This window comes from Sarcophilus harrisii, chromosome 1, assembly GCF_902635505.1.
Source record: "Sarcophilus harrisii chromosome 1, mSarHar1.11, whole genome shotgun sequence".
NCBI classification, from domain to species: domain Eukaryota; kingdom Metazoa; phylum Chordata; class Mammalia; order Dasyuromorphia; family Dasyuridae; genus Sarcophilus; species Sarcophilus harrisii.
In genome coordinates this window covers 536009677-536028638 of record NC_045426.1, presented here as the reverse complement: position 1 = coordinate 536028638, position 18962 = coordinate 536009677, and the positions used below count along the sequence as shown (strand labels likewise).

Here is an 18962-nt window from a genome sequence, read left to right as displayed (position 1 = left end):
ATTCTTTGTGATCCCATTTAGAGTTTTCTTGGCAAAGACACTGGAACGGTTACCCATTTCCTTCTCTAGCTCATTTTACAGATGAGGAAACTGAGGCAAACAGAACAGTTGTCCAAGGTCACACAGCTAGCAAATTATTGGGGCAGATTGAACTCAGAAAGATGAGTCTTTCCGACTCCAAGTTCAGTACTCTATGGTTCGCCTAGCTTCCCATACACATACTTGTTCACATACACATAAATGCTATATGGATAGATAGCTCCTTATACCAATTAAATCACAGAGATGATATACATATATATGTGTATATATGTATATATTTATATTTTGGGCATTGCATATATGCCTACATAAAACATACATTTATGTGTGTATGAATGTATATAGGTATGTATATACACATGTGAATATATGTGTACATATATATGCACATTCAAACATACATATAAACCATCACTGGGATTCAATTGCTGTAAGGAGCTATCAGTGAATTGCTTTTTGTACTGTTCCAGACCTGCACCTTCAATACCAATTTTAGTTAGTTGAGTGGGTCACGGAGAGAGATTAAATGGTTTGTCCATATAGCTAGTATGTCTGAATCAGAACATTAACTCGGGGCTTTCCCACTCTACAGCTAGTCCTCTACTTCTCAGATACAAAGTAAATACAAACACTAAATCACAGGATAGGATTCCAACTTCTTGAGGTCAAAGTGCAGCCAAATGATAGGTTCTTGTACTATCCAATTCTGAGTTAATGACACATTGTATATGATTAGAATTTTTAGTCCTTATTGCTCAGACTAGTGGGTGATCAGTTTGTCTCCTCTCTCTGTCCCTCATTTTCTCTTTCTTTCTCTGTCACTCCTTTATTTTATCTCTCTCCTTCCCTCTCTCTCTCCCTCCTTCCTTCTTTCATTTTCTTTCTCCTTTTTTCTTTCCTCTCTCATTTTTACTCTCCCTCCTTTCCTTTTTTCTCTCCTCTCTTTCCCTCCCTTTCATTTTCTCTCTCCTCTTTTCCCCTCTCGTTCCTTTTTCTTTCCCTCCATCCCTCTCTCCCTCATTTTCTTTTTCTCTCTCCCCTTCCTTCCGTCTCTCTCATTTTCTTTCTGTCCCCTCTCCTTTTCTCTATCCCTCTCTCTTTCTCTCTCTCTCTCTCCGCTCCCCCCCACCCCCATTTCCTTTCTCTCTTCTCTCTTTCTGCAATTGCAACAAAAAGGAAGTAAAGTTTTTAAAAGAAGGTAGTTTTCAGAAGCTTGGATGCCACAGCAGGATGGAACCAGTATCTTGTTTGGATCAGAACGAACAGAATTCTGAGTCTGGTTCCGACAGTTACAACCCACATTATCTCGGGTAATTCAACATGCCCCTCTGCAGGTCTTAATTTCCTCATCTGCAAAAATAGGGTGAAATTATCGCACAGGTCGTTTACACTCGCTTTCAACCAATGTGGAAGTTCAGATAAATGGGGGATAAACCTAACTAAGACAGCCAGCCCCGAAACCCTCCCTCTCTCCCTGCTTCCAGTTACAGCTCCTCAGACCAGCCCACAACCCGCTGGGGGCGGTCCTTAGCCAAGGGGAGGGACCAAAAGCAGAGCGCAATCGCGCAGGATTTGGATACGCTTCCGGGTGGGCCGTGACGCACCGTGAGGGTGTGGTCACGTGGCCGTCCCGGGGCGGGGCCATAGCGTTCCTATCGGTATTTAGCTCGCGGAGCGGCTGCCGTGGTTCGGTTTTGGCCTCTCCTTCGGGCGCCGTTTTTGTGCGCATGAGTGTCCCTCGCCGGCTCCCGGCGCTACTCTCCGGTGAGTGGAAGGAGGAAGGGAAGGGGGAAACTAGAGGGAGAGGCCGAGGGGGCTGCTCGGTCCGGTGTGAGCGAGCGCTTCTAAAAAATCTCTTGTGCTCTTAGCCCATAGCCGCCCGTAAAAGGTAGTGGGATGACGCCCTGCGTGTCACGCAGTCTTTGTTCTTATTCTTATTTTTAAGAGATCCTTTATGGGGAGGAAGGAGAAGCAGTTGGTTTAAATGGTTGTAGGTATTGGGGGAACCGAGGGAACGCGCGAGCTAGCCTCGTCGGTTGGTTGGTTCAGTTTTGGCGCGTTGAGCTGTCCGCGCCCCTGATTGGCCGTGTGCGAGCAGCGCGCGCCGGGGCCTTCCCCCTAGGGTGGGCTTGCGCATGCGTATCCCGCGTCGGCGCTCGGGCCACTGATCCCGCTTTTGGAGGGTCCAGCTGTGGTGGAGCCTGGAAACCTGCGACTCTTCTAACGCTTCCCATTGTCAGGGCACGCATGAGTCTGTTCTGAGCGGGAGGGCTGGAAGTTAGTATAGATCTTAAACAGAGAGCTGTAAACTTAATTTTTGAAAATATTTTGATCACTGGATCTTACAGATTTCCTTTGTGCATTTAAAAAACATGCTTCTGAGTGAGTGCAAGGGATAATGTAAAAAAATTACCCTGGCGTGGGTTCTGTCAATAAAAAGTTATTATAGTAAAAAAAAAAATACATTAATTAAAAAAAAAAAGCAAAAAAAAAAACATGCTTCTGAGTGAGTGCAAGGGATAATGTAAAAAAATTACCCTGGCGTGGGTTCTGTCAATAAAAAGTTATTATAGTTAAAAAAATACATTAATTAAAAAAAAAAAAAAAAAACATGCTTCTGACTGAGTGCAAGGGATAATGTTGTAAAAAAATTACCCTGGCATGGGTTCTGTCAATAAAAAGTTATTATAGTAAAAAAAAAATAATTAAAAAAAAAAGCAAAAAAAACATGCTTCTGATGAGTGCAAGGGATAATGTAAAAAATTACCCTGGCGTGGTTCTGTCAATAAAAGTTATTATAGTAAAAAAATACATTAATTAAAAAAGCAAAAAAAAAAACATGCTTCTGATGAGTGCAAGGGATAATGTAAAAAATTACCCTGGCTGGGTTCTGTCAATAAAAGTTATTATAGTAAAAAAAATACATTAATTAAAAAAAAAAAAAAAAAACATGCTTCTGAGTGAGTGCAAGGGATAATGTTGTAAAAAAAAAATTACCCTGGCATGGGTTCTGTCAATAAAAAGTTATTATAATAAAAAAAGTAAATAAATTAAAAAAAGAAAGCAAAAAAAAAAAAAAAAACATGCTTCTGAAAAGGGTTTCGCCAGACTTGCCATATAGGTTTCATAAAATGTCAGACCTGAAGGGTGGTAGATTTAATCTGGAAAGGACCTCAAAAGAGAACTAATCCAATGAGAAACTAGGACTCGGAGAGAAAAAGTGACCCAAATAGTGTGAGAACGAAGTTCTTGAGACTTGAAACCAGTTTATTCCAGCTGCTTCGCAAGTGGTTCTTATAAAAGGCATTTTTAGCTCGATGATAATACAGATTTCTCTTTAAAGCTTTTGATGCCATCTTTGTACCCAGCACTGCCTTAAGGTTCTGTCTTTTCGTGGAAGACTGAAGTCTATTAGGCAAAACCAAATCAAACTGAGACAAGGTATAATCAGGTTCCTTTGTGCCGGAGGTGTGGTGAAAATTGAGGAGACAGAGTGTCTTGAATGATCCCTTCTAGATCTTAGATACAATGTAAAATTGCCAAAGGAGCGGTTAGTTAAAGAAATTGTCAGTATAAAATGAGAAGAGACATTAGATCAAATACAACCCTCCCAGGAGATTCACATATTTTGTAGAAACATCTTACCTGGATTGGAAAAGGGGGGAAACAATTCCTACTTAGCAAAGGAAATAGTAAAGTAGAAAGTATTGTATTGAGGGAGACAGAGGAAATACTTAAAAATAAGTCTAACCTAATGTTCTTCAATTTTCTACATCTCTTTCCCCTTAACTTTTCCTTAGCCTTGTATCTCATTTCAATTTATATTGAAGGCTTAGCACACTGGCTTTTTCTTCTTTCCCCAATTTAAAGAGCAATCAGATTAGAGCAGTGGTTCTCAAACTTTTGTTCTCAGTATCTTCATGTTGTTTTTGTTCACATGGGTTATATTTGTAGCTATTTACTATATTAGAAATAAAAAATGATTTTGAATTTGTAGACCCTCTGAAAGGGTTTCAAAGACCCCAACAATTCTTTGGACTACACTTGGGAGGACCACTGAATTAGAGCCTGTTCTCTAATATGAACTAACTTTGAAATGCCAGGATTGCTTAAAAAAAAAATTTGTATTGAATTATGACATGATCACTTACATCCAATTAATTATGGGTATCCTAGATTTCATAGTGATCATCTTCCTAGAGCTGAGACTACTATATGGACTAAAGATCATTATTCCCAAATCTTTATGGTTTGTCTGTGGCATAGAACTTTGTTTTAGATGTAAGTTTTTATAACAAAATCTTAGTATGGATTGGGTAAGATGTATACTTCAAGCGCTTGGGGTTTTTTGTTTGTTTTGTTTTTTATTGAGTGTTACAGGGCTATACCTGGCAGCTTTGAGAGAGGGAGAGAATAAAAAAGGAAAATGTCTAGTTGGCAAGAGGGTTGTTAGTAGTATTATTTATGTGATGCATACTTCTGAAATAATGTTATAATTATTTTAATCAAAATATAGTAAATGCCTATTGTATACTAGATTGGTAGTTTGAGTGTTAACTTTTAAATAGTAGGGTTAATTCTTGACACACATAGTTCCTTTTGTCTTATGTGGAATGTACATTTTTTTTGCTCTATTTTATGTATTGCTATTCAGATCTTATTGATCTGAAATCTAACTTTTTCAGCTTTTTGATGAGTTCCAGAATGAAGCAGACAGAAGAGGAAAGGTCCAAAGGAACTATAAAGGTATTTGACAACTTTTTATCTGTAACAAAGTTGTAGATTAGTTTAGGAACTTCTTTAAAAAAATAGTAATTGATATTGATATACTTATTCACATTGTTATTTGTTCCTCCCAGGAACAGAGATAGGAAATGAAAGTATTATCTCCATTAGAATGACTTGCCCAAGGTCTCATAGACAGAACTTTTGTTTCTAGTGTGTATTCTTAAATGAGATCAAAGTTGCTTTCTACTAATTAGAATGAGAAATTAATTTTTAAATGACCATTTATTCTTTCCTCCTATGTTCTTCTTCCAACCTCTGTAATAAATATGCACAGCTAAGCAAAACAAATTACCATATTAACCATGTCCAAAAATATATGCCTAGTTCTTCATTGTTAGTCCATTATTTCTTTGTCAGAATAGGGGGAACAGTAGATAGAAGAGTGATATAAAAAATTAAGAGACATGAATGGGTTTGAAAGGGTAGTAAAATTTTTAAACAATTCTAAGTTTTGCTTTGATTTTTTTTTTTCTAAATTGTTCCTTTTTGCTCTCAAGTTATGGACTGTTCAAAACTATTTATAATGATGTGCTATTTTATGTTATATTTACATTACTTTTTGTTGTTTTTGATGTGTTAGTAGTGCTATTGTACAGTATAGTAAACCTTTATTTAAAACATGTTCCCTTCCCTTATGAAGCTTATAATCTTGTAACACAAGATTTCATGGTAAATGCAATAAAGAATTATAAGTTAAAATGAAGCCTAATTTAGACTACTAACTAGGAAGATCAAGGAAGGCTTCCTAGAGATGTGACATTTGAATTAAACTTTAATTCAGTTCAATAAATGTTTGTTAAATGCCTACTATACTAGATATTGGAGGTACAAAGACAAAAGTGAAGACCCTTTCCCTCTAGAAGTATCAATTCTAGAACAGTCTGAAATCAAATCTAGGTCTTGAGACTCCAAATCTAATGTTTTCCCCCCCCATTATATCATAATGTAGAGTTCACATTATAGAGACATAAAAGGGCCTATAACATCACAAGTTTTCCAGTGAGGACTTAGAAAGATAATGAATGTTAGAAAATGAGAAAGCAAAAATTGACAAGAAAATTTGAGTCATGGTTTTGTCTAGAACTGTATTGCTTGTGAAGTTTTCCCAGTCCATTTACCTTAAAGCAAATAAGGTAAATCAGACAGAAGCAACTTACAAGCACTGGAAAGGGTTTATTTAAGTTTTGACACTTTCTGACAAAAGCTGTCAGTGATAGTAGGAACTCAGCAGTTTTAAAGTCTTATGCAACAAGTGAATAGACACAAATTTTATATCAGTTTAGAAAATGAACAGTGTATATTCTTGAGTATATGTAAAGCTGATGTAATTCTGGATAATGAATTTTATTTTAGGAACAGTTCAGTTTGGAGGAAAGATCATTAGACTTTGTGATTCTAGTTTTGGCTCTGGCATGAACTAGAAGGGTAGGAATTTAGTAGGTAAAAAGGGGAGGGATGTAGAACATTCCTTAGATACTGGGAATAATATGTGCAAAAGTAGGATTGTATAAAGAGTACATTGTGTTCTTGCTCAGAAAATGAAGATACTTTCCAATTCTAGATTTGATTTCTGATTATATAGTAGTAATTAATGTGGACCCCTTGGGATGTAAAGGAGACATAAGTTTTAAAAAGTAAAATTTTCATTTTGGGAAATGTAAAGTAATTTGATTCTTTCCCTTCCCTATCCTTTCAAAAATGGAATTGACTTAGAGACTCTTTCTGAGTATAAAGTGTATATATAAGGCATGCTTTGTAATAATAGTTTAACTTGGATCATTATGATTAGAGCTAGAAAAGGGATCCTGGGGATCACCTAGTCCAAACCTTTATTGTTATAGATAAGTTAACTAAGGCTCACAAAGGGGAAACTACTTGCCTAAAGTCATACTAGTTACTAAGTAGCAGAGTTGTCATTTGAACCTACTTCCCCAATTATTTTTCAAACTTCGAATCTATCTCAAATGGGTCAGGTTTCATTATTTGCTATATATGATAATATTTAAGGTTTCTGACTGGCATTTTGTGATGTTCTGTGAATTATATGATGTGACATAGGTGATAATAACAAAAATCTTACACATGTCAGCATGATGGTATAATGCATCAGCTTCCTTTGGTTGATTTAGGCTTTAGCAATAATAGAGAATGGTTAATTTTTAATCAGCTAACTAATTTTGATATTTAGCTTTCAAATCTGTTTGTCAGAAGATTATTGACTAACTTGTAATCTATAGTGTATCTAAAATGTTAGTAAAATGTGAATTCCCACAGGAGCTAGCATTTTCAGTTGAATAGTGAGATAATAATCAACTTCAGAAACTTTACCGTGGGAAAGGTGAACTCTTATTATGTGAAGTACAGGGCAAATCAGCAACTTTCTCACGCCGGTATAGTATCATGTTCTAACTAACCTTGTTTGGCTATCCAGCATTGTTTGCTATCCCCTGGTGGCAGTATAACTAATGATTTTTTTTTTTTTTTTTTTTTTTTAAATAAAAAGCTTATAGTCCAGGAAATATACAGGATATTTACATTCAACAAAGAAGGTGATGAACACACTGTTCCACAAAACAATGGCTTGGCTGGATCTGAGTGTTTTAACTGTGCCCCAAGCAAGGAAATTCTAGCAGTCTTTTGATTAATGGATTTGAAGCAAAATTGCTTGTATATTTTGGTAACCTTCGGAAAAAATTTCTAAATAGATATTTTTTAAAATGACTTAACTTATTTTATTCAGTAGATGATTCCTTTAGTTATATAATTAAGTTTTAGGAAATCAAATCTTGCCATTTAAATTATGAAACCCATAATGAATACTTTGTAATAACAAAGAACACATAAACAGTCCTTATTCTTAATTTGTTTATTGTGTTTTATTTAAAAGTGGAATATGTGTTTCTTGGGATAGGATTTCTCACATTTCATAGTACCTATGACTTTAGCCAGTTTCTCAGGAAGAAATTGTTAGATTCTTCTATCCCCTTTTTTCCCATTATCCTTCCACCACTATGCCAAGCCACTATAAATTGAAAGTTTGAAGAGGATGCTGGCTTTAAAAACAATCAGAATCTTGCATATAACCATGTTAGAATATGTCAAGCGTACTTTTCACTAAGGTAGTATTCTTTATCTGGTTAATTAAGCTTGTGTTTTTATTAGCCAAGCAAAGCACTATATAATCATATATAATGCATTTCTTGTAAGAAATTTAAGGATCATTTATGTCTCTTTGAGAAAAAGTGTTTCAACTCAAGACAATGTTTTGCACATGGTAGGAACTTAACAAAAGTTTTTTGAATTAAATTTAAAATAACCAAAAATTTTTTCATTGGAAAGAGTTGCCCATAATTCCAAGAAAAACTGATGGAAACATTTTTCTTTTCAAGAATCAACATTAAATGTTAACAGATTTATTCATTTATTTATTTTTTGCTTTTACAATAGGCATGATAATAATTATAAATATAGTTATTTAATAGCCAGACAATATGTCTTAATTCGTAGAAATATTTCTTGGACAACACAAATGTCAGCCTTTTACCAAGACGAACACTCAAGATGATTCAGCCAACTGCAGCTGGTTCTCTAGTCGGCAGAGTAAAGGAGGTATGTACTATTGGTATATAGGATGGTGAAATACTAATAAGAATATGGTTCTGGTATTTGCTAGCCTAGAAGTACATATTATTGAAGTACAGAGTTAGTGAAATAATAAAACAATCATTGTTTCTAGAATAAATACTTACAACTCAATATGGAAAAGGCCAAAATACTAGATTGAATTGAACTTTGTAGTGCAAGAGAATACTTAAATCTGAACATATCTGTTAATTTTTTTTGTCCATTTGAGAGTTGAAGAAAATATGAAATAGTGGTGATCTTGAGTATAACTGTGATTGGATTTTGCCTTTCTGTCAGTTGTTAAAGTTTAAGTGAAGATTACTTGGGTAATTACAAGTTTTAAAATGTTAAAATGTGACTAGTATTTTAATGATCATAGTAGGTCACTTTTATATAGCACTTTATACTTTAAAGAATGGTTAATTCTGTGAATTTTTAATATTCATTTAATATAATAACTGTGAAATAGGACATAAGTATTATATCAATTTTTTAGCTGAGGAAATTGAGGCCCAGGAAATTTAAATAATTTGTCCATGTTTGGCCAGGAAATAGCTAAGATTTAGATCTAAATTCATTCCCTGCATCTGGTGCAAATTAGTACTCATACTTGGCTTTTTTCTGTTGAGATTGTTATCCACTTTACCCTGTAAATCCTAGAAATGTAAATGGTTTGACACTCTGGAGTTCTTCCTTTAGGTCTTATAATATGTTTATGAGTACTGGGAGACCCATTGTTAGCTTTTGTTTATGATATATGACCATCTATCTTTTTTCTAATTTCATGATATATGATGGCTTTCAAAATAGGCCACATGCCTAATAACATTGCTCCATTACAGGGTAATCTGCAGTATTTTTTTTCCTTTTGTGTGTCAATCATTTTATTTAAAAAAAAAATTTTTTTCCCCCAGTGAGAGGGCAAAGTAATTCAATATAGGTTATTTTTTTATAATCATGTAAAACACTTCCATATTGCTCATACTATAAAAGAAAGCACAGACCAAAAAGATAGGGAAAATAAAGTTTAAAAAGCATGCTTCCAACTGTATTCAGATTCCTTCAATTCTTTCTTTGGAGGTGGATTTTCATCATAAATTCTTTGAGAAATGTTTGGATCATTGTATTGCTGAAAATGACAAAGTCATTCATTATTCATATATTGTACATTGTACAATATTATTGTTACTGGGTCACCTGCAATTCTCTAGCTCTTGGTGTTTCATGACATAGTCATATAGTATTTTTTATAGATCATTATATTTTATGACTTATAGTCATAGCATCGGGGAAAATATTGATGTTGAAAGGGTAGATTTTTGTATGGAAGACGGCTTAAAACAACTCATATACTGTGGATGTATTTATTCAGTGTAACTGACAGGAGATTTGTAGCTAAAATATAAACCATCATTTTATAGTAACTGTTGCAGATAATGTGGATCACATGTAAATTTATGAACTTTGTTTGATAGAATTAAAAATGATTTAGTATTTGGAGCATGTAGACACTATAAATGGATGTGAATGAATACTCAAAGATTAGGAATTTAACAGAGAGGTTAAGTTCTTTGTTTTGAGTTAATACATGGCCAAAAGATTACCTGTTATGTGTTTTTCATGTCCAATCAGAATTAGTAATTGTTATCTAAAATTTCAGTCAACTTCTATCAAGGCCTTATCCAAAAGGAAGCTTTGGAATGACCAAGTAACATCCAAGTCTTCTAACAATGATGTTGCTTTAGATCCAGAGCATAGTGAAAATGAAAATCTAGAAGAAGTCTCTCAAGAAGCTTTTGACCTCATGATTAATGGTATGTAAATATTTGTTGCTTAAATATTATTATAATGTTATCTCATCAAAGCTTTTCCCAGGTGCCTATCATAAGTACTGTCGTGGCTTCCAGTTTAGATAAAAAGGATCTTTCTTCCTTCTTGAGTTCCTTTGTGCTATTCTTAGAATGTTGTTGGATTAAACTTCTCCTTACATGTCAGTGGATTGCTGATGTGTTTCTGTTGCTTATTCTTCAATTATGAAGCCTGTATTATGAATTGAATATTTATTTTAGATGTTTTCTTTTATATTTATGTTCACATTTTTCCACTGTGCACTTTGCTGTATACAATATAAAACACTTGGGCAAAAAGTCAGCCTTTTTGACAAGATAACTAAATGTTTTATCTATTTATAACACCCAAGTTAAATCTGCAGTTCAATATTTTTTCTCAAAAATTTATTTTGAGATTGTTTTGAAGTAGTAATGAATTAAGAATGGAAAAACAAATTTGACTAAATCATGAAGGAGTATGTACGTGTGTGAGCAACAGAATGACAAAAGTCATTTATTGAATCAGAGTAATAATCCTAGAAATTAAGAATCACAGTGCTGAATTATATCTGAATGACAAAGGAGAGTTCATGAACTACAAAACAAATGTTTTGATTGTAGAAGTAGGAAAGGTTTGGTTTTGGTAGTGTTTGAGTTTAATCGCTCTTTTTTTTTTTTTTTTTTTTTTTAAATAGTTAACTTGTGGTTTCTTTAGTTATAGAGAGCTCTTTCTGCCAGTCATGACTGCCACACTCTGTAATTTATGGTCATAAAGAGTTTGATGCAACCCTTGAGAGGTTAAAGTACCTTACCTAAAAAGACATATCCTAATGTGTCTAAGGTGAGGACAAAGTGCTGGGTCTGCAATCAGAATGACATGGCCCAAGTTCGATTCCGACCAACATTTACTAGCTTTGTGGTCGTGGGCAGATGATTTAGCCTTTGTCTACCTCAGTTTCTTCAACTGTCAATTGCTGATATAATGATCTATAATGGTGCCTGCTATATAATAGGTGCTAGTTTACAGCAAGGATTGAACCCAGGTAGTCCTAACTCTGAGGCTAGCCTTCTATATACTATATACTATAATACTCTGTCTGAAACTTAATAGTAGGAATAAAATGGGTAGACTGGTCAGATTCTAATAGAAAATGTTTAAAAAAAATTTTTTTTAAAGATTAAATTATCAGAAATAAACGTTTTCCATTTGTGAGATAAAGTTGATAATCATTTCAGATAAAGACATTCCTAGACCTCGTTTGTCTAGGTTTATTTGGTGTGCTTCAAGAATCAAAATAATTTAATTTCCATAATAATATTTAAGATTTATTTTTAATCACTGCAGAAAATCCTCCTCCTCAGTACTGGAAAGAAGTGGCAGAACAACGGAGGAAGGCTCTTTATGAAGCACTACAAGAAAATGAGAAAGTACGTGTTTTGATTCTAGTCAACTTTGTTATTGTATACCATTCTTCCCTCCCCCACAGTTTCTCCCTCTAACCCCCTAGAGTGTTCTTGGATTACTCATATGCTATGTGCATAAGGAATAATGAAGCAAGTAAATAGGTTAAAAGAATTGTTTCATGCAGTATAATTCTTTCTGGCTGCTTGTAGTATTTTTATCTTGGTCTGATAGTTCTGGAATTTAACCACAATATTTCTTGGAGTTTTAATTTTGGGATCTCTTTCAGTAGGTGATTGATGAATTCTTTTGATGTCTGCTTTACCTTCTGCTTCTATGACATCTGGGCAGTTCTCTTTGATTTCCTGAAAAATAGTGTCTAGCCTCCTTTTTTCAATCATGATTTTCAGGGAGTCCAATAATCCTTAGATTATCTCTCCTAGATTTATTTTCCAGGTTTGTGGTTTTCCCAGGTAGGTATTTAACTTTTTTTTTTTTTTTTTTTTTTTTGGTTTTGCTTCACTGATTCTTGGTGTCTCCTCGAGTCCTTCATTTCCATTTGTTCATTTCTGATTTTTAATGAATTATTTTCTTCATTTACTTTTTAAATTTCTATTTGTAATTATCCAATTGAGTTTTTAAATGAATTGTTTTGTTTTGCTCTATGGACTCTTTTTTCCATTTCGCCAATTTTGTTTTTTAAGGAATTATTTTCTTTTTCCAATTCACAAATTCTGTTTTTCAGGGAGTTATTTTCTTTTTCCACTATCTTTTTAATGAGTTATATGCTTTATCCAAACCCTCTTGCAAAGTTTCCCTTTCCTTTCCCCATTTTTCTTCTAGCTCTCTTAAGATCCTTTTAAATTTCTTCTGAGACCCTTATGTGGTGGGGACCAGATCATATCCACCTTTGGGTTTTTATCTCCTCAGGATGTGAAATCTGCTCTCTTTCAGTACAGAAGCTATCTATAGTTAGAGGTTGCTTTGCCTTTTTACTCATTAAAAAAAAAAAAAACAAAAAAACGCTGCATTCTGCTTATGGGGGGCAGTGGGGTATTTCCAAGCTGCTTCTACAGACAACAGGAAGTAGCAGTGAAACAGCAGTGGGACAGCAGTAGCTGTGTTGAGATCACTGGCTGTGCTGGGATTAGCAGTTGCCGGCTGAGATGGAGCTGAGTTCCTACTGGTGCTGGGTGGGGGGGGCCAGGTTCTGAGAGACTCTAGCATTTTGGGGTTATAGTCTTTACCCTTGTGTTTATAGCTTCTCTGCTGATCTACTGGCTTGCTGCTAGGGCAGAGTAGCTGACAAAGCAGAGTTCTCCCCATTATGCAGTATAATTCTTATGATGAAAGAAACAAGAAAATTATGGAGAATGGGAAAAGAGGAGCAGTTTCATTTTGATCCACACTATAATTACATGTTAGTAGAATGAAGTTTTATAACTGGGTTTTGTCATAAAATATATCTACTATTGTAAATTTTCTATATGAGGATAATTGTTATATAAAATAGTTCTTAGATAATATTTAATATATAATCTGCCTGGTTGTTAAGCTGATGTCCCTGGTAAGTTTAAGGTATCTTTTACTTTGTCTAACTTTTCTTTTTTTTTTTTCTAACAGTACCAATATCCTTCTAGTTAGACAGGTTTTAAAACTCAGGTTATCCTTTACTTCCAATCTTGATCCTTCCTCCCTTCTCTGCATCCAATAAATTAAGTTTGGTTCAATTCTGCTTTTTTAATATCTCTCGTATTCCTTCCTGTCATTCCCACTGTAACTGTCTGGCTTGGCGCTCCTCATTTCTTCTCACCTAAAATATTATAATATCCTTTTGAATTCTTATCTTCTCTCTGCATTTTCAATCCATCTTCTGGACCATTATCTGCATAATTTTTTTTTTCTTTAGGGTTGGTTTTTGTTTTTGTTTTACACCACAGTCTCAATAATTTTTCCTATTTCTATTGAACCCTCTCTGCTAACAAAGAAAAACAACCAATTGGTTCTAATAGAACTTACAATATTTTGTTCTCACAGTCTTCTTCCTCTCTATCAAAAGAGAAATTTATTTCATTATGTTCTCTGAGACCAAAATTGTTCATTGCAATTAATCTGAGTTTTTTCTGCCTTTCAGGGTTGCATTCATTTACAATTTTATAGTTGTTTATATTATCCACTTGATTCTTCTTCCCACATAAGCTTCTCAATGTACTATCCTATGACTATCTCGCTTGACCAAAGTATTTTAGTGGATCACCATTTTTTTCCCCAAAAGTACTAGAAAAGATCATGGTTTGTTATTCAAATCTCTCCATAATCTGGCTGCTAGCAAACTTTCCAATCTTTATTTCAGCCAGACTATGTAATTTTTCATCTTCATTATTATCTTTCCCTCTTTGATCTTCAAACCTTTACTGACACTATTAACTGTTTTGCACTGGACTATCCCTAGTTTTTCTCTTTTTTAAAGCCTTCCCTTCAAGGCTCAACTCAAGCAGTTTTTCAGAGGCCTTTTTTGGTACTGCTTTTCCCCTTCCTCCAAGATTTCTTGGGATTTTTTTTCCCAAGCCTTTTATTATAATTATTTGTGTACAATTGTAAGTTGTCTTCTTTCATCCCCTAAGATTTCAAGATCCTTGGGAATAGATACTTTGTCACATAATAGATCTTATATACATATTGTTGTATTGAATTAAATTCCTTCCTTGAAATAGATAGCTTATAAAATTATATTTGTATTTTTAGCTACATAAAGAAATTGAACAGAAGGACAATGAAATTGCCCGCCTAAAAGAAGAAAATAAGGAATTGGCAGAACTAGCAGAACATGTACAATATATGGCAGATATGATAGAAGTAAGCATTTTTAATACTTATAATACTCTTAAAGAACTGCTTTAAGAAATTTCATACTGATTTTTGTTATTAGAGGTTTAATTTTGCAATACCTGGTGTTAGTCACATCCTTTAAACAGCAAACCATCTCTTCCTAAGTTCTAAAAATAAATTTAACTTCCATTGAATATACTTTTTGAAAACATTATGAAATATCTGATTATTACAGGAATTTTTATTAACTAAATTTGAATAAGGACCAAAATGTGTTTTTTTTTAATTATTGCAAAACTGTTTAATGTTTAGTTTTGCAAGGCAATTGGGGTTAAGTGATTTGCTCAGGATTACACAACTAGGAAATGTTAAGTGTGGTAAGGCCAGATTTGAACTCGGGTTCTCTAGACTTTAGGGCCGGTTCTCTCTCCATTGCATCGTTTAGCTGCACCTGAGTGGTTTTTAACAACAAAAAAAATGTTCATGTTTTTGGTCTCACTCTTTGAGGCTGCCAATATTATATATAGCTATATTGTTGGCACTTTCAAAATTGTCTAGTGAAAACTAAAAATTAATGGTCCCATTTTAGGCCCGAGTCATACAAATTGGCAAAAAGCTACTTTGTCTTCATTTTTTCATATTAACACTTTGAAATTGCTGTCTTAGATTTTATTGCAAACTGTTAAATTAAATCTGTTTTCTGTTTTGGTAGGACATGAATGTTGAACTATTTCAAGTGTTACTTGCTGGATCTATCCAAAGGACTTTGTTATAACATAGTTCTTTAACGTGGATCCTGAGTATGTGATTATATAGAAGACCTAGTATATCAATTTACTGATAATATGCAGAAGCCTTAAAGTTTTTGTGCTGAAATAATTTTGTTTTTTTTAGAGGCTCACTGGCCAATCTCTAGAAAACTTTGAACCACGAAACAATCCAGCATTTGAAGATTCTGATTCTGGAGGGGAAGAAGCAGGCAGTGATTTAGAACAAAACCGCCTTGCCACATGTGAAGAAAAAAATGCTTCTTTACCTACAGATGGATGACTGTGTATATAAATATTTTGTTTGACTATTGGGAAATAACACTGCCACAAGTTTACCTTTAGTTACATCTTTGGGTTACTTTTCTAAATTAGTCAAAACCTTGAACATTTGGCTCTTTTAACTTGATGCTTAATGGCAGAAAATTACTTGTATTCAGCAAACTTTTGTAGTTTGCTTTTGGACACTTGTATTAAAATACAAATACTGTGTATTTTTAATCTTGTGATACTTTATGTAAATAGCATCTTTTTCAGTTGAGTCTGACGTGACTTATACATATACTTGATAAATAAACTTCAATCTCCCATCAAAAAGAGCATTGCTTATATATCTTATATTTATAACTGAGGAACATGAATGTTTGGGAGGCATGAATATTATTGTTACCTTATTTTCTGTTTATGTTGTAAATTTGTCTGTCAAAATTCAGTACTGTACTATGCCTTCTTTGGAAGAACATAAAATATAAGAAAACTTTTGCCTTTAAGAAAATTGTAATCTGGTTTGATATGTATAAAATAATTAAATGGAAAGACTTTAACATAATATTTGAATAACATTTTAAAAAAACATAAAAATTGAAATTTTAAAAATAGCTATGTGGGCATGGTTATTTTTCTTTATAAGAATTTTTTAGGTTTGAGGTAAACCAAAATTACTTTAGAAAACATATATTGTAAAAAAGCAAGATTGGAATGATTCAAAATATTTATATTGAAAGATTAAGATTTCTGGTTTTTTTTTTTTTTTGCTAAATATGATTTTTCTAATAAAAAATGTTTTTTTAAAACTTTTTATTTTCAAAATATATGTACAAATAGCAACAAGAGAACTGTTCGGTTCTGCACACATATATTGTATCTAGGATATACTGTTACATATTTAACATGTATAGGACTGCTTGCCATCTGGGGTGAGGAGAGGGAGGGCAAAAGTCGGAACAGAAGTGAGTGCAAGGAATAATGTAAAAAATTACCCAGGCATGGGTTCTGTCAATAAAAAGTTATAATTATGAAAAAAAATTTTTAAAAATTATAATTTAAAAAATATATGGACAGATAATTTTTCAATATTGACCCTTGCATAGCCTTGTGTTTTGGATTTTCCCCTCCTTCCCCCCACCCTCTCCCCTAGATAGCAAGCAACCTAGAATATGTTATACATGTTAAAATATATGTTAAATCCAATATGTGTAAACATATTTATACAATTCTGTTACTGCACAAGAAAAATCAGATCGAAAAGGAAAGAAGAAAACGAAATCCAAGCGAACAACAACAACAAGAGTGAGAATATTATGTTGTGATCCACACTCAGTTCCCACTGTCTTCTCTCTAGGTGTAGATGGCTCTCTTCATCACAAGATCATTGAAATTGGCCTCAGTCATCTCATTGTTAGAGTCACATCCATCAGAATTGATCATCTTATGATACTGATGTCATATACAATGATCTCCTAATTATGCTCATTTCACTTAGCATTAGTTCCTGTAAGTCTCTCCAGGCCTCTGTAAAATCATCTTGCTGATCATTTTGTATAGAACAGTAATATTCCATAACATTCATATACCATAACTTATTTAGTCATTCTCCAAATGATAGGCATCCACTTAATTTCCAGTTTCTTGCCATTACAGAGGGGCTGCCACAAACATTTTTTCACATGTGCGTCCTTTTCCCTCCTTTAAAATCTCTTTGGGATATAATCCCAGTAGAAACACTTCTGGATCAAAGGGTATGTACAGTTTGATAACTTTGTTAACATAGTTCCAGATTGCTCTCCAAAATGGATGACACTGCACAGTTCCATCAACAATGTATTAGTGCCTCAGTTTTCCTACATCTCCAACATTCGTCATTATCTTTTCCTGTCCTGTTAGCCAGTCTGACAGGTGTGTGGTGGTATCTCAGAGTTATCTTAATTTGCATTTCTCTGATCAATAGTGATTTAGAGCACTTTTTCATATGACTAGAAATAAACCTATGACTTTTCCTCAGTACAGGGAGCTGATGAGGAAACCCCCATTTCAAATGCATTGGGGCACAGGCTTTATAATCTTAACTATGTATCAAAGGGGGAAGAGTTAATTAAACCTAGCTCTTTTGACTGAGGCTGGATCTCTCCATTATACCAATGTGGCTTTTATGTTAATCATAGACAATGAGTTTCCCCTTTAGTCATTTGTCAGATAACTAAGAATTCCGCCTACTGCAATATCACTATTAGTTTGCCTAGATGATCTTTGAAATTCTCCCCAACCTTTTAGATTCTGTGATATTTATGAGTGACTTTTCAGAAAGGAAGGATGAGAGTGAAAGAAGTGAATATTTAAAATTACAGATAAAAAATTTTTTTGTTGTTGATTAGTTGTGCCTGACACTTTTTGGCCCCATTTGGCCTTTTCTTGGCAGAAAGGATTGAAAGGATTTGCCAATATCATAGATGAGGGAACTGAGGCAAACAGGTAAGTGACTTGCCCAGAGTCACATAGCTCCTAAGTGCCTGAGGCTGAATTTGAATTCAAGTCTGCCTGACTTCAGGGCTGGCATTCTATCCATTATGCTACTTAGCTTACTCCACCATGTGAAAGGGAGATTTACAACATTGTAGAACTCTATAACTCAATTTGATTAGATTTGAAAGGGCTTGAGCATAGAATGGAGTGAAAATTGCGAATCTCAAAAAAGCTGCTATAAGTTCTTAAATCTGTTAACTAACTTTTCAAAAACTATCTTTACTTTTCTAGTGGTTTTTGTGTTTAGTCAGTCAAAAAAGCAATTATTGAGCATCTAACCAGTGCTCTGATACTACTAAGCACTAGGATACTAAGATAGGCCTAAGGCATTCTTTATCCTCAAGCTTACAATGTGGGTTACCAGTGTGATACAAAGTACTATACCTTGGGAAGAGAAATAATCTAAGGAGGTGGGAGTTTCTGAATTGGTGTCATATTGCAAAATGAGATTTTAGTCTTTATAAAGTCTAAGAAAATGAATGTGGGGGGAGGGTGGAAAAGCTGTAAAATGTTGAATGTTGATCTTGAAATGAATGGATAGCAATGGAGAATTGGAAAGGGGGTGATGGGATAGCTGTTTCAAATGTCTGAACATTTATGTATGTCAAATTTATAGTGTTATTACAAATCTTTTTTTATATTTATGTTTTCTCAATAATCTTATGAAGTAGGTAGTATAAACATGTCCATTTTGCAGATGAAGTAATATTACGATACTAGTGTTAAATAAGAGACAGGAAAATGTTGCTTCCCGATTCCTAGTCTAGTATGTTCAGACCACTAGATGAAGTTATCTAAATAAGCATAATAGTTGAGATGAATAAATGACTTCACTGAGGAAAAGGGCAAAGAACCAAGAACTGAGTCTTGGAGAAAACTGAT

General features: G+C 34.0%; 1 protein-coding gene across 3 annotated transcripts; it reads left to right on the top strand.

Annotated features, from left to right (window-relative positions):
* Nucleotides 1–1672: 1672 nt before the first annotated feature.
* On the top strand, nt 1673–16056 carry GMNN (geminin DNA replication inhibitor). Of its 3 annotated transcripts, none has more exons than XM_003762743.3 (7): nt 1673–1806; nt 4728–4788; nt 8338–8439; nt 10115–10268; nt 11629–11711; nt 14431–14541; nt 15409–16056. In XM_003762743.3, the coding sequence occupies exons 2-7, from the start codon at nt 4735–4737 to the stop codon at nt 15562–15564; spliced, it is 660 nt and encodes a 219-aa protein (XP_003762791.1). In that variant the 5' UTR covers nt 1673–1806; nt 4728–4734; the 3' UTR covers nt 15565–16056. The 3 variants fall into 3 exon arrangements, with proteins under 3 accessions (XP_003762791.1, XP_023354211.1, XP_031802636.1); XM_031946776.1 differs by lacking the exon at nt 1673–1806 and adding an exon at nt 1837–1930; XM_023498443.2 differs by lacking the exon at nt 4728–4788 and having other exon boundaries at nt 1685–1806.
* Nucleotides 16057–18962: the final 2906 nt, after the last annotated feature.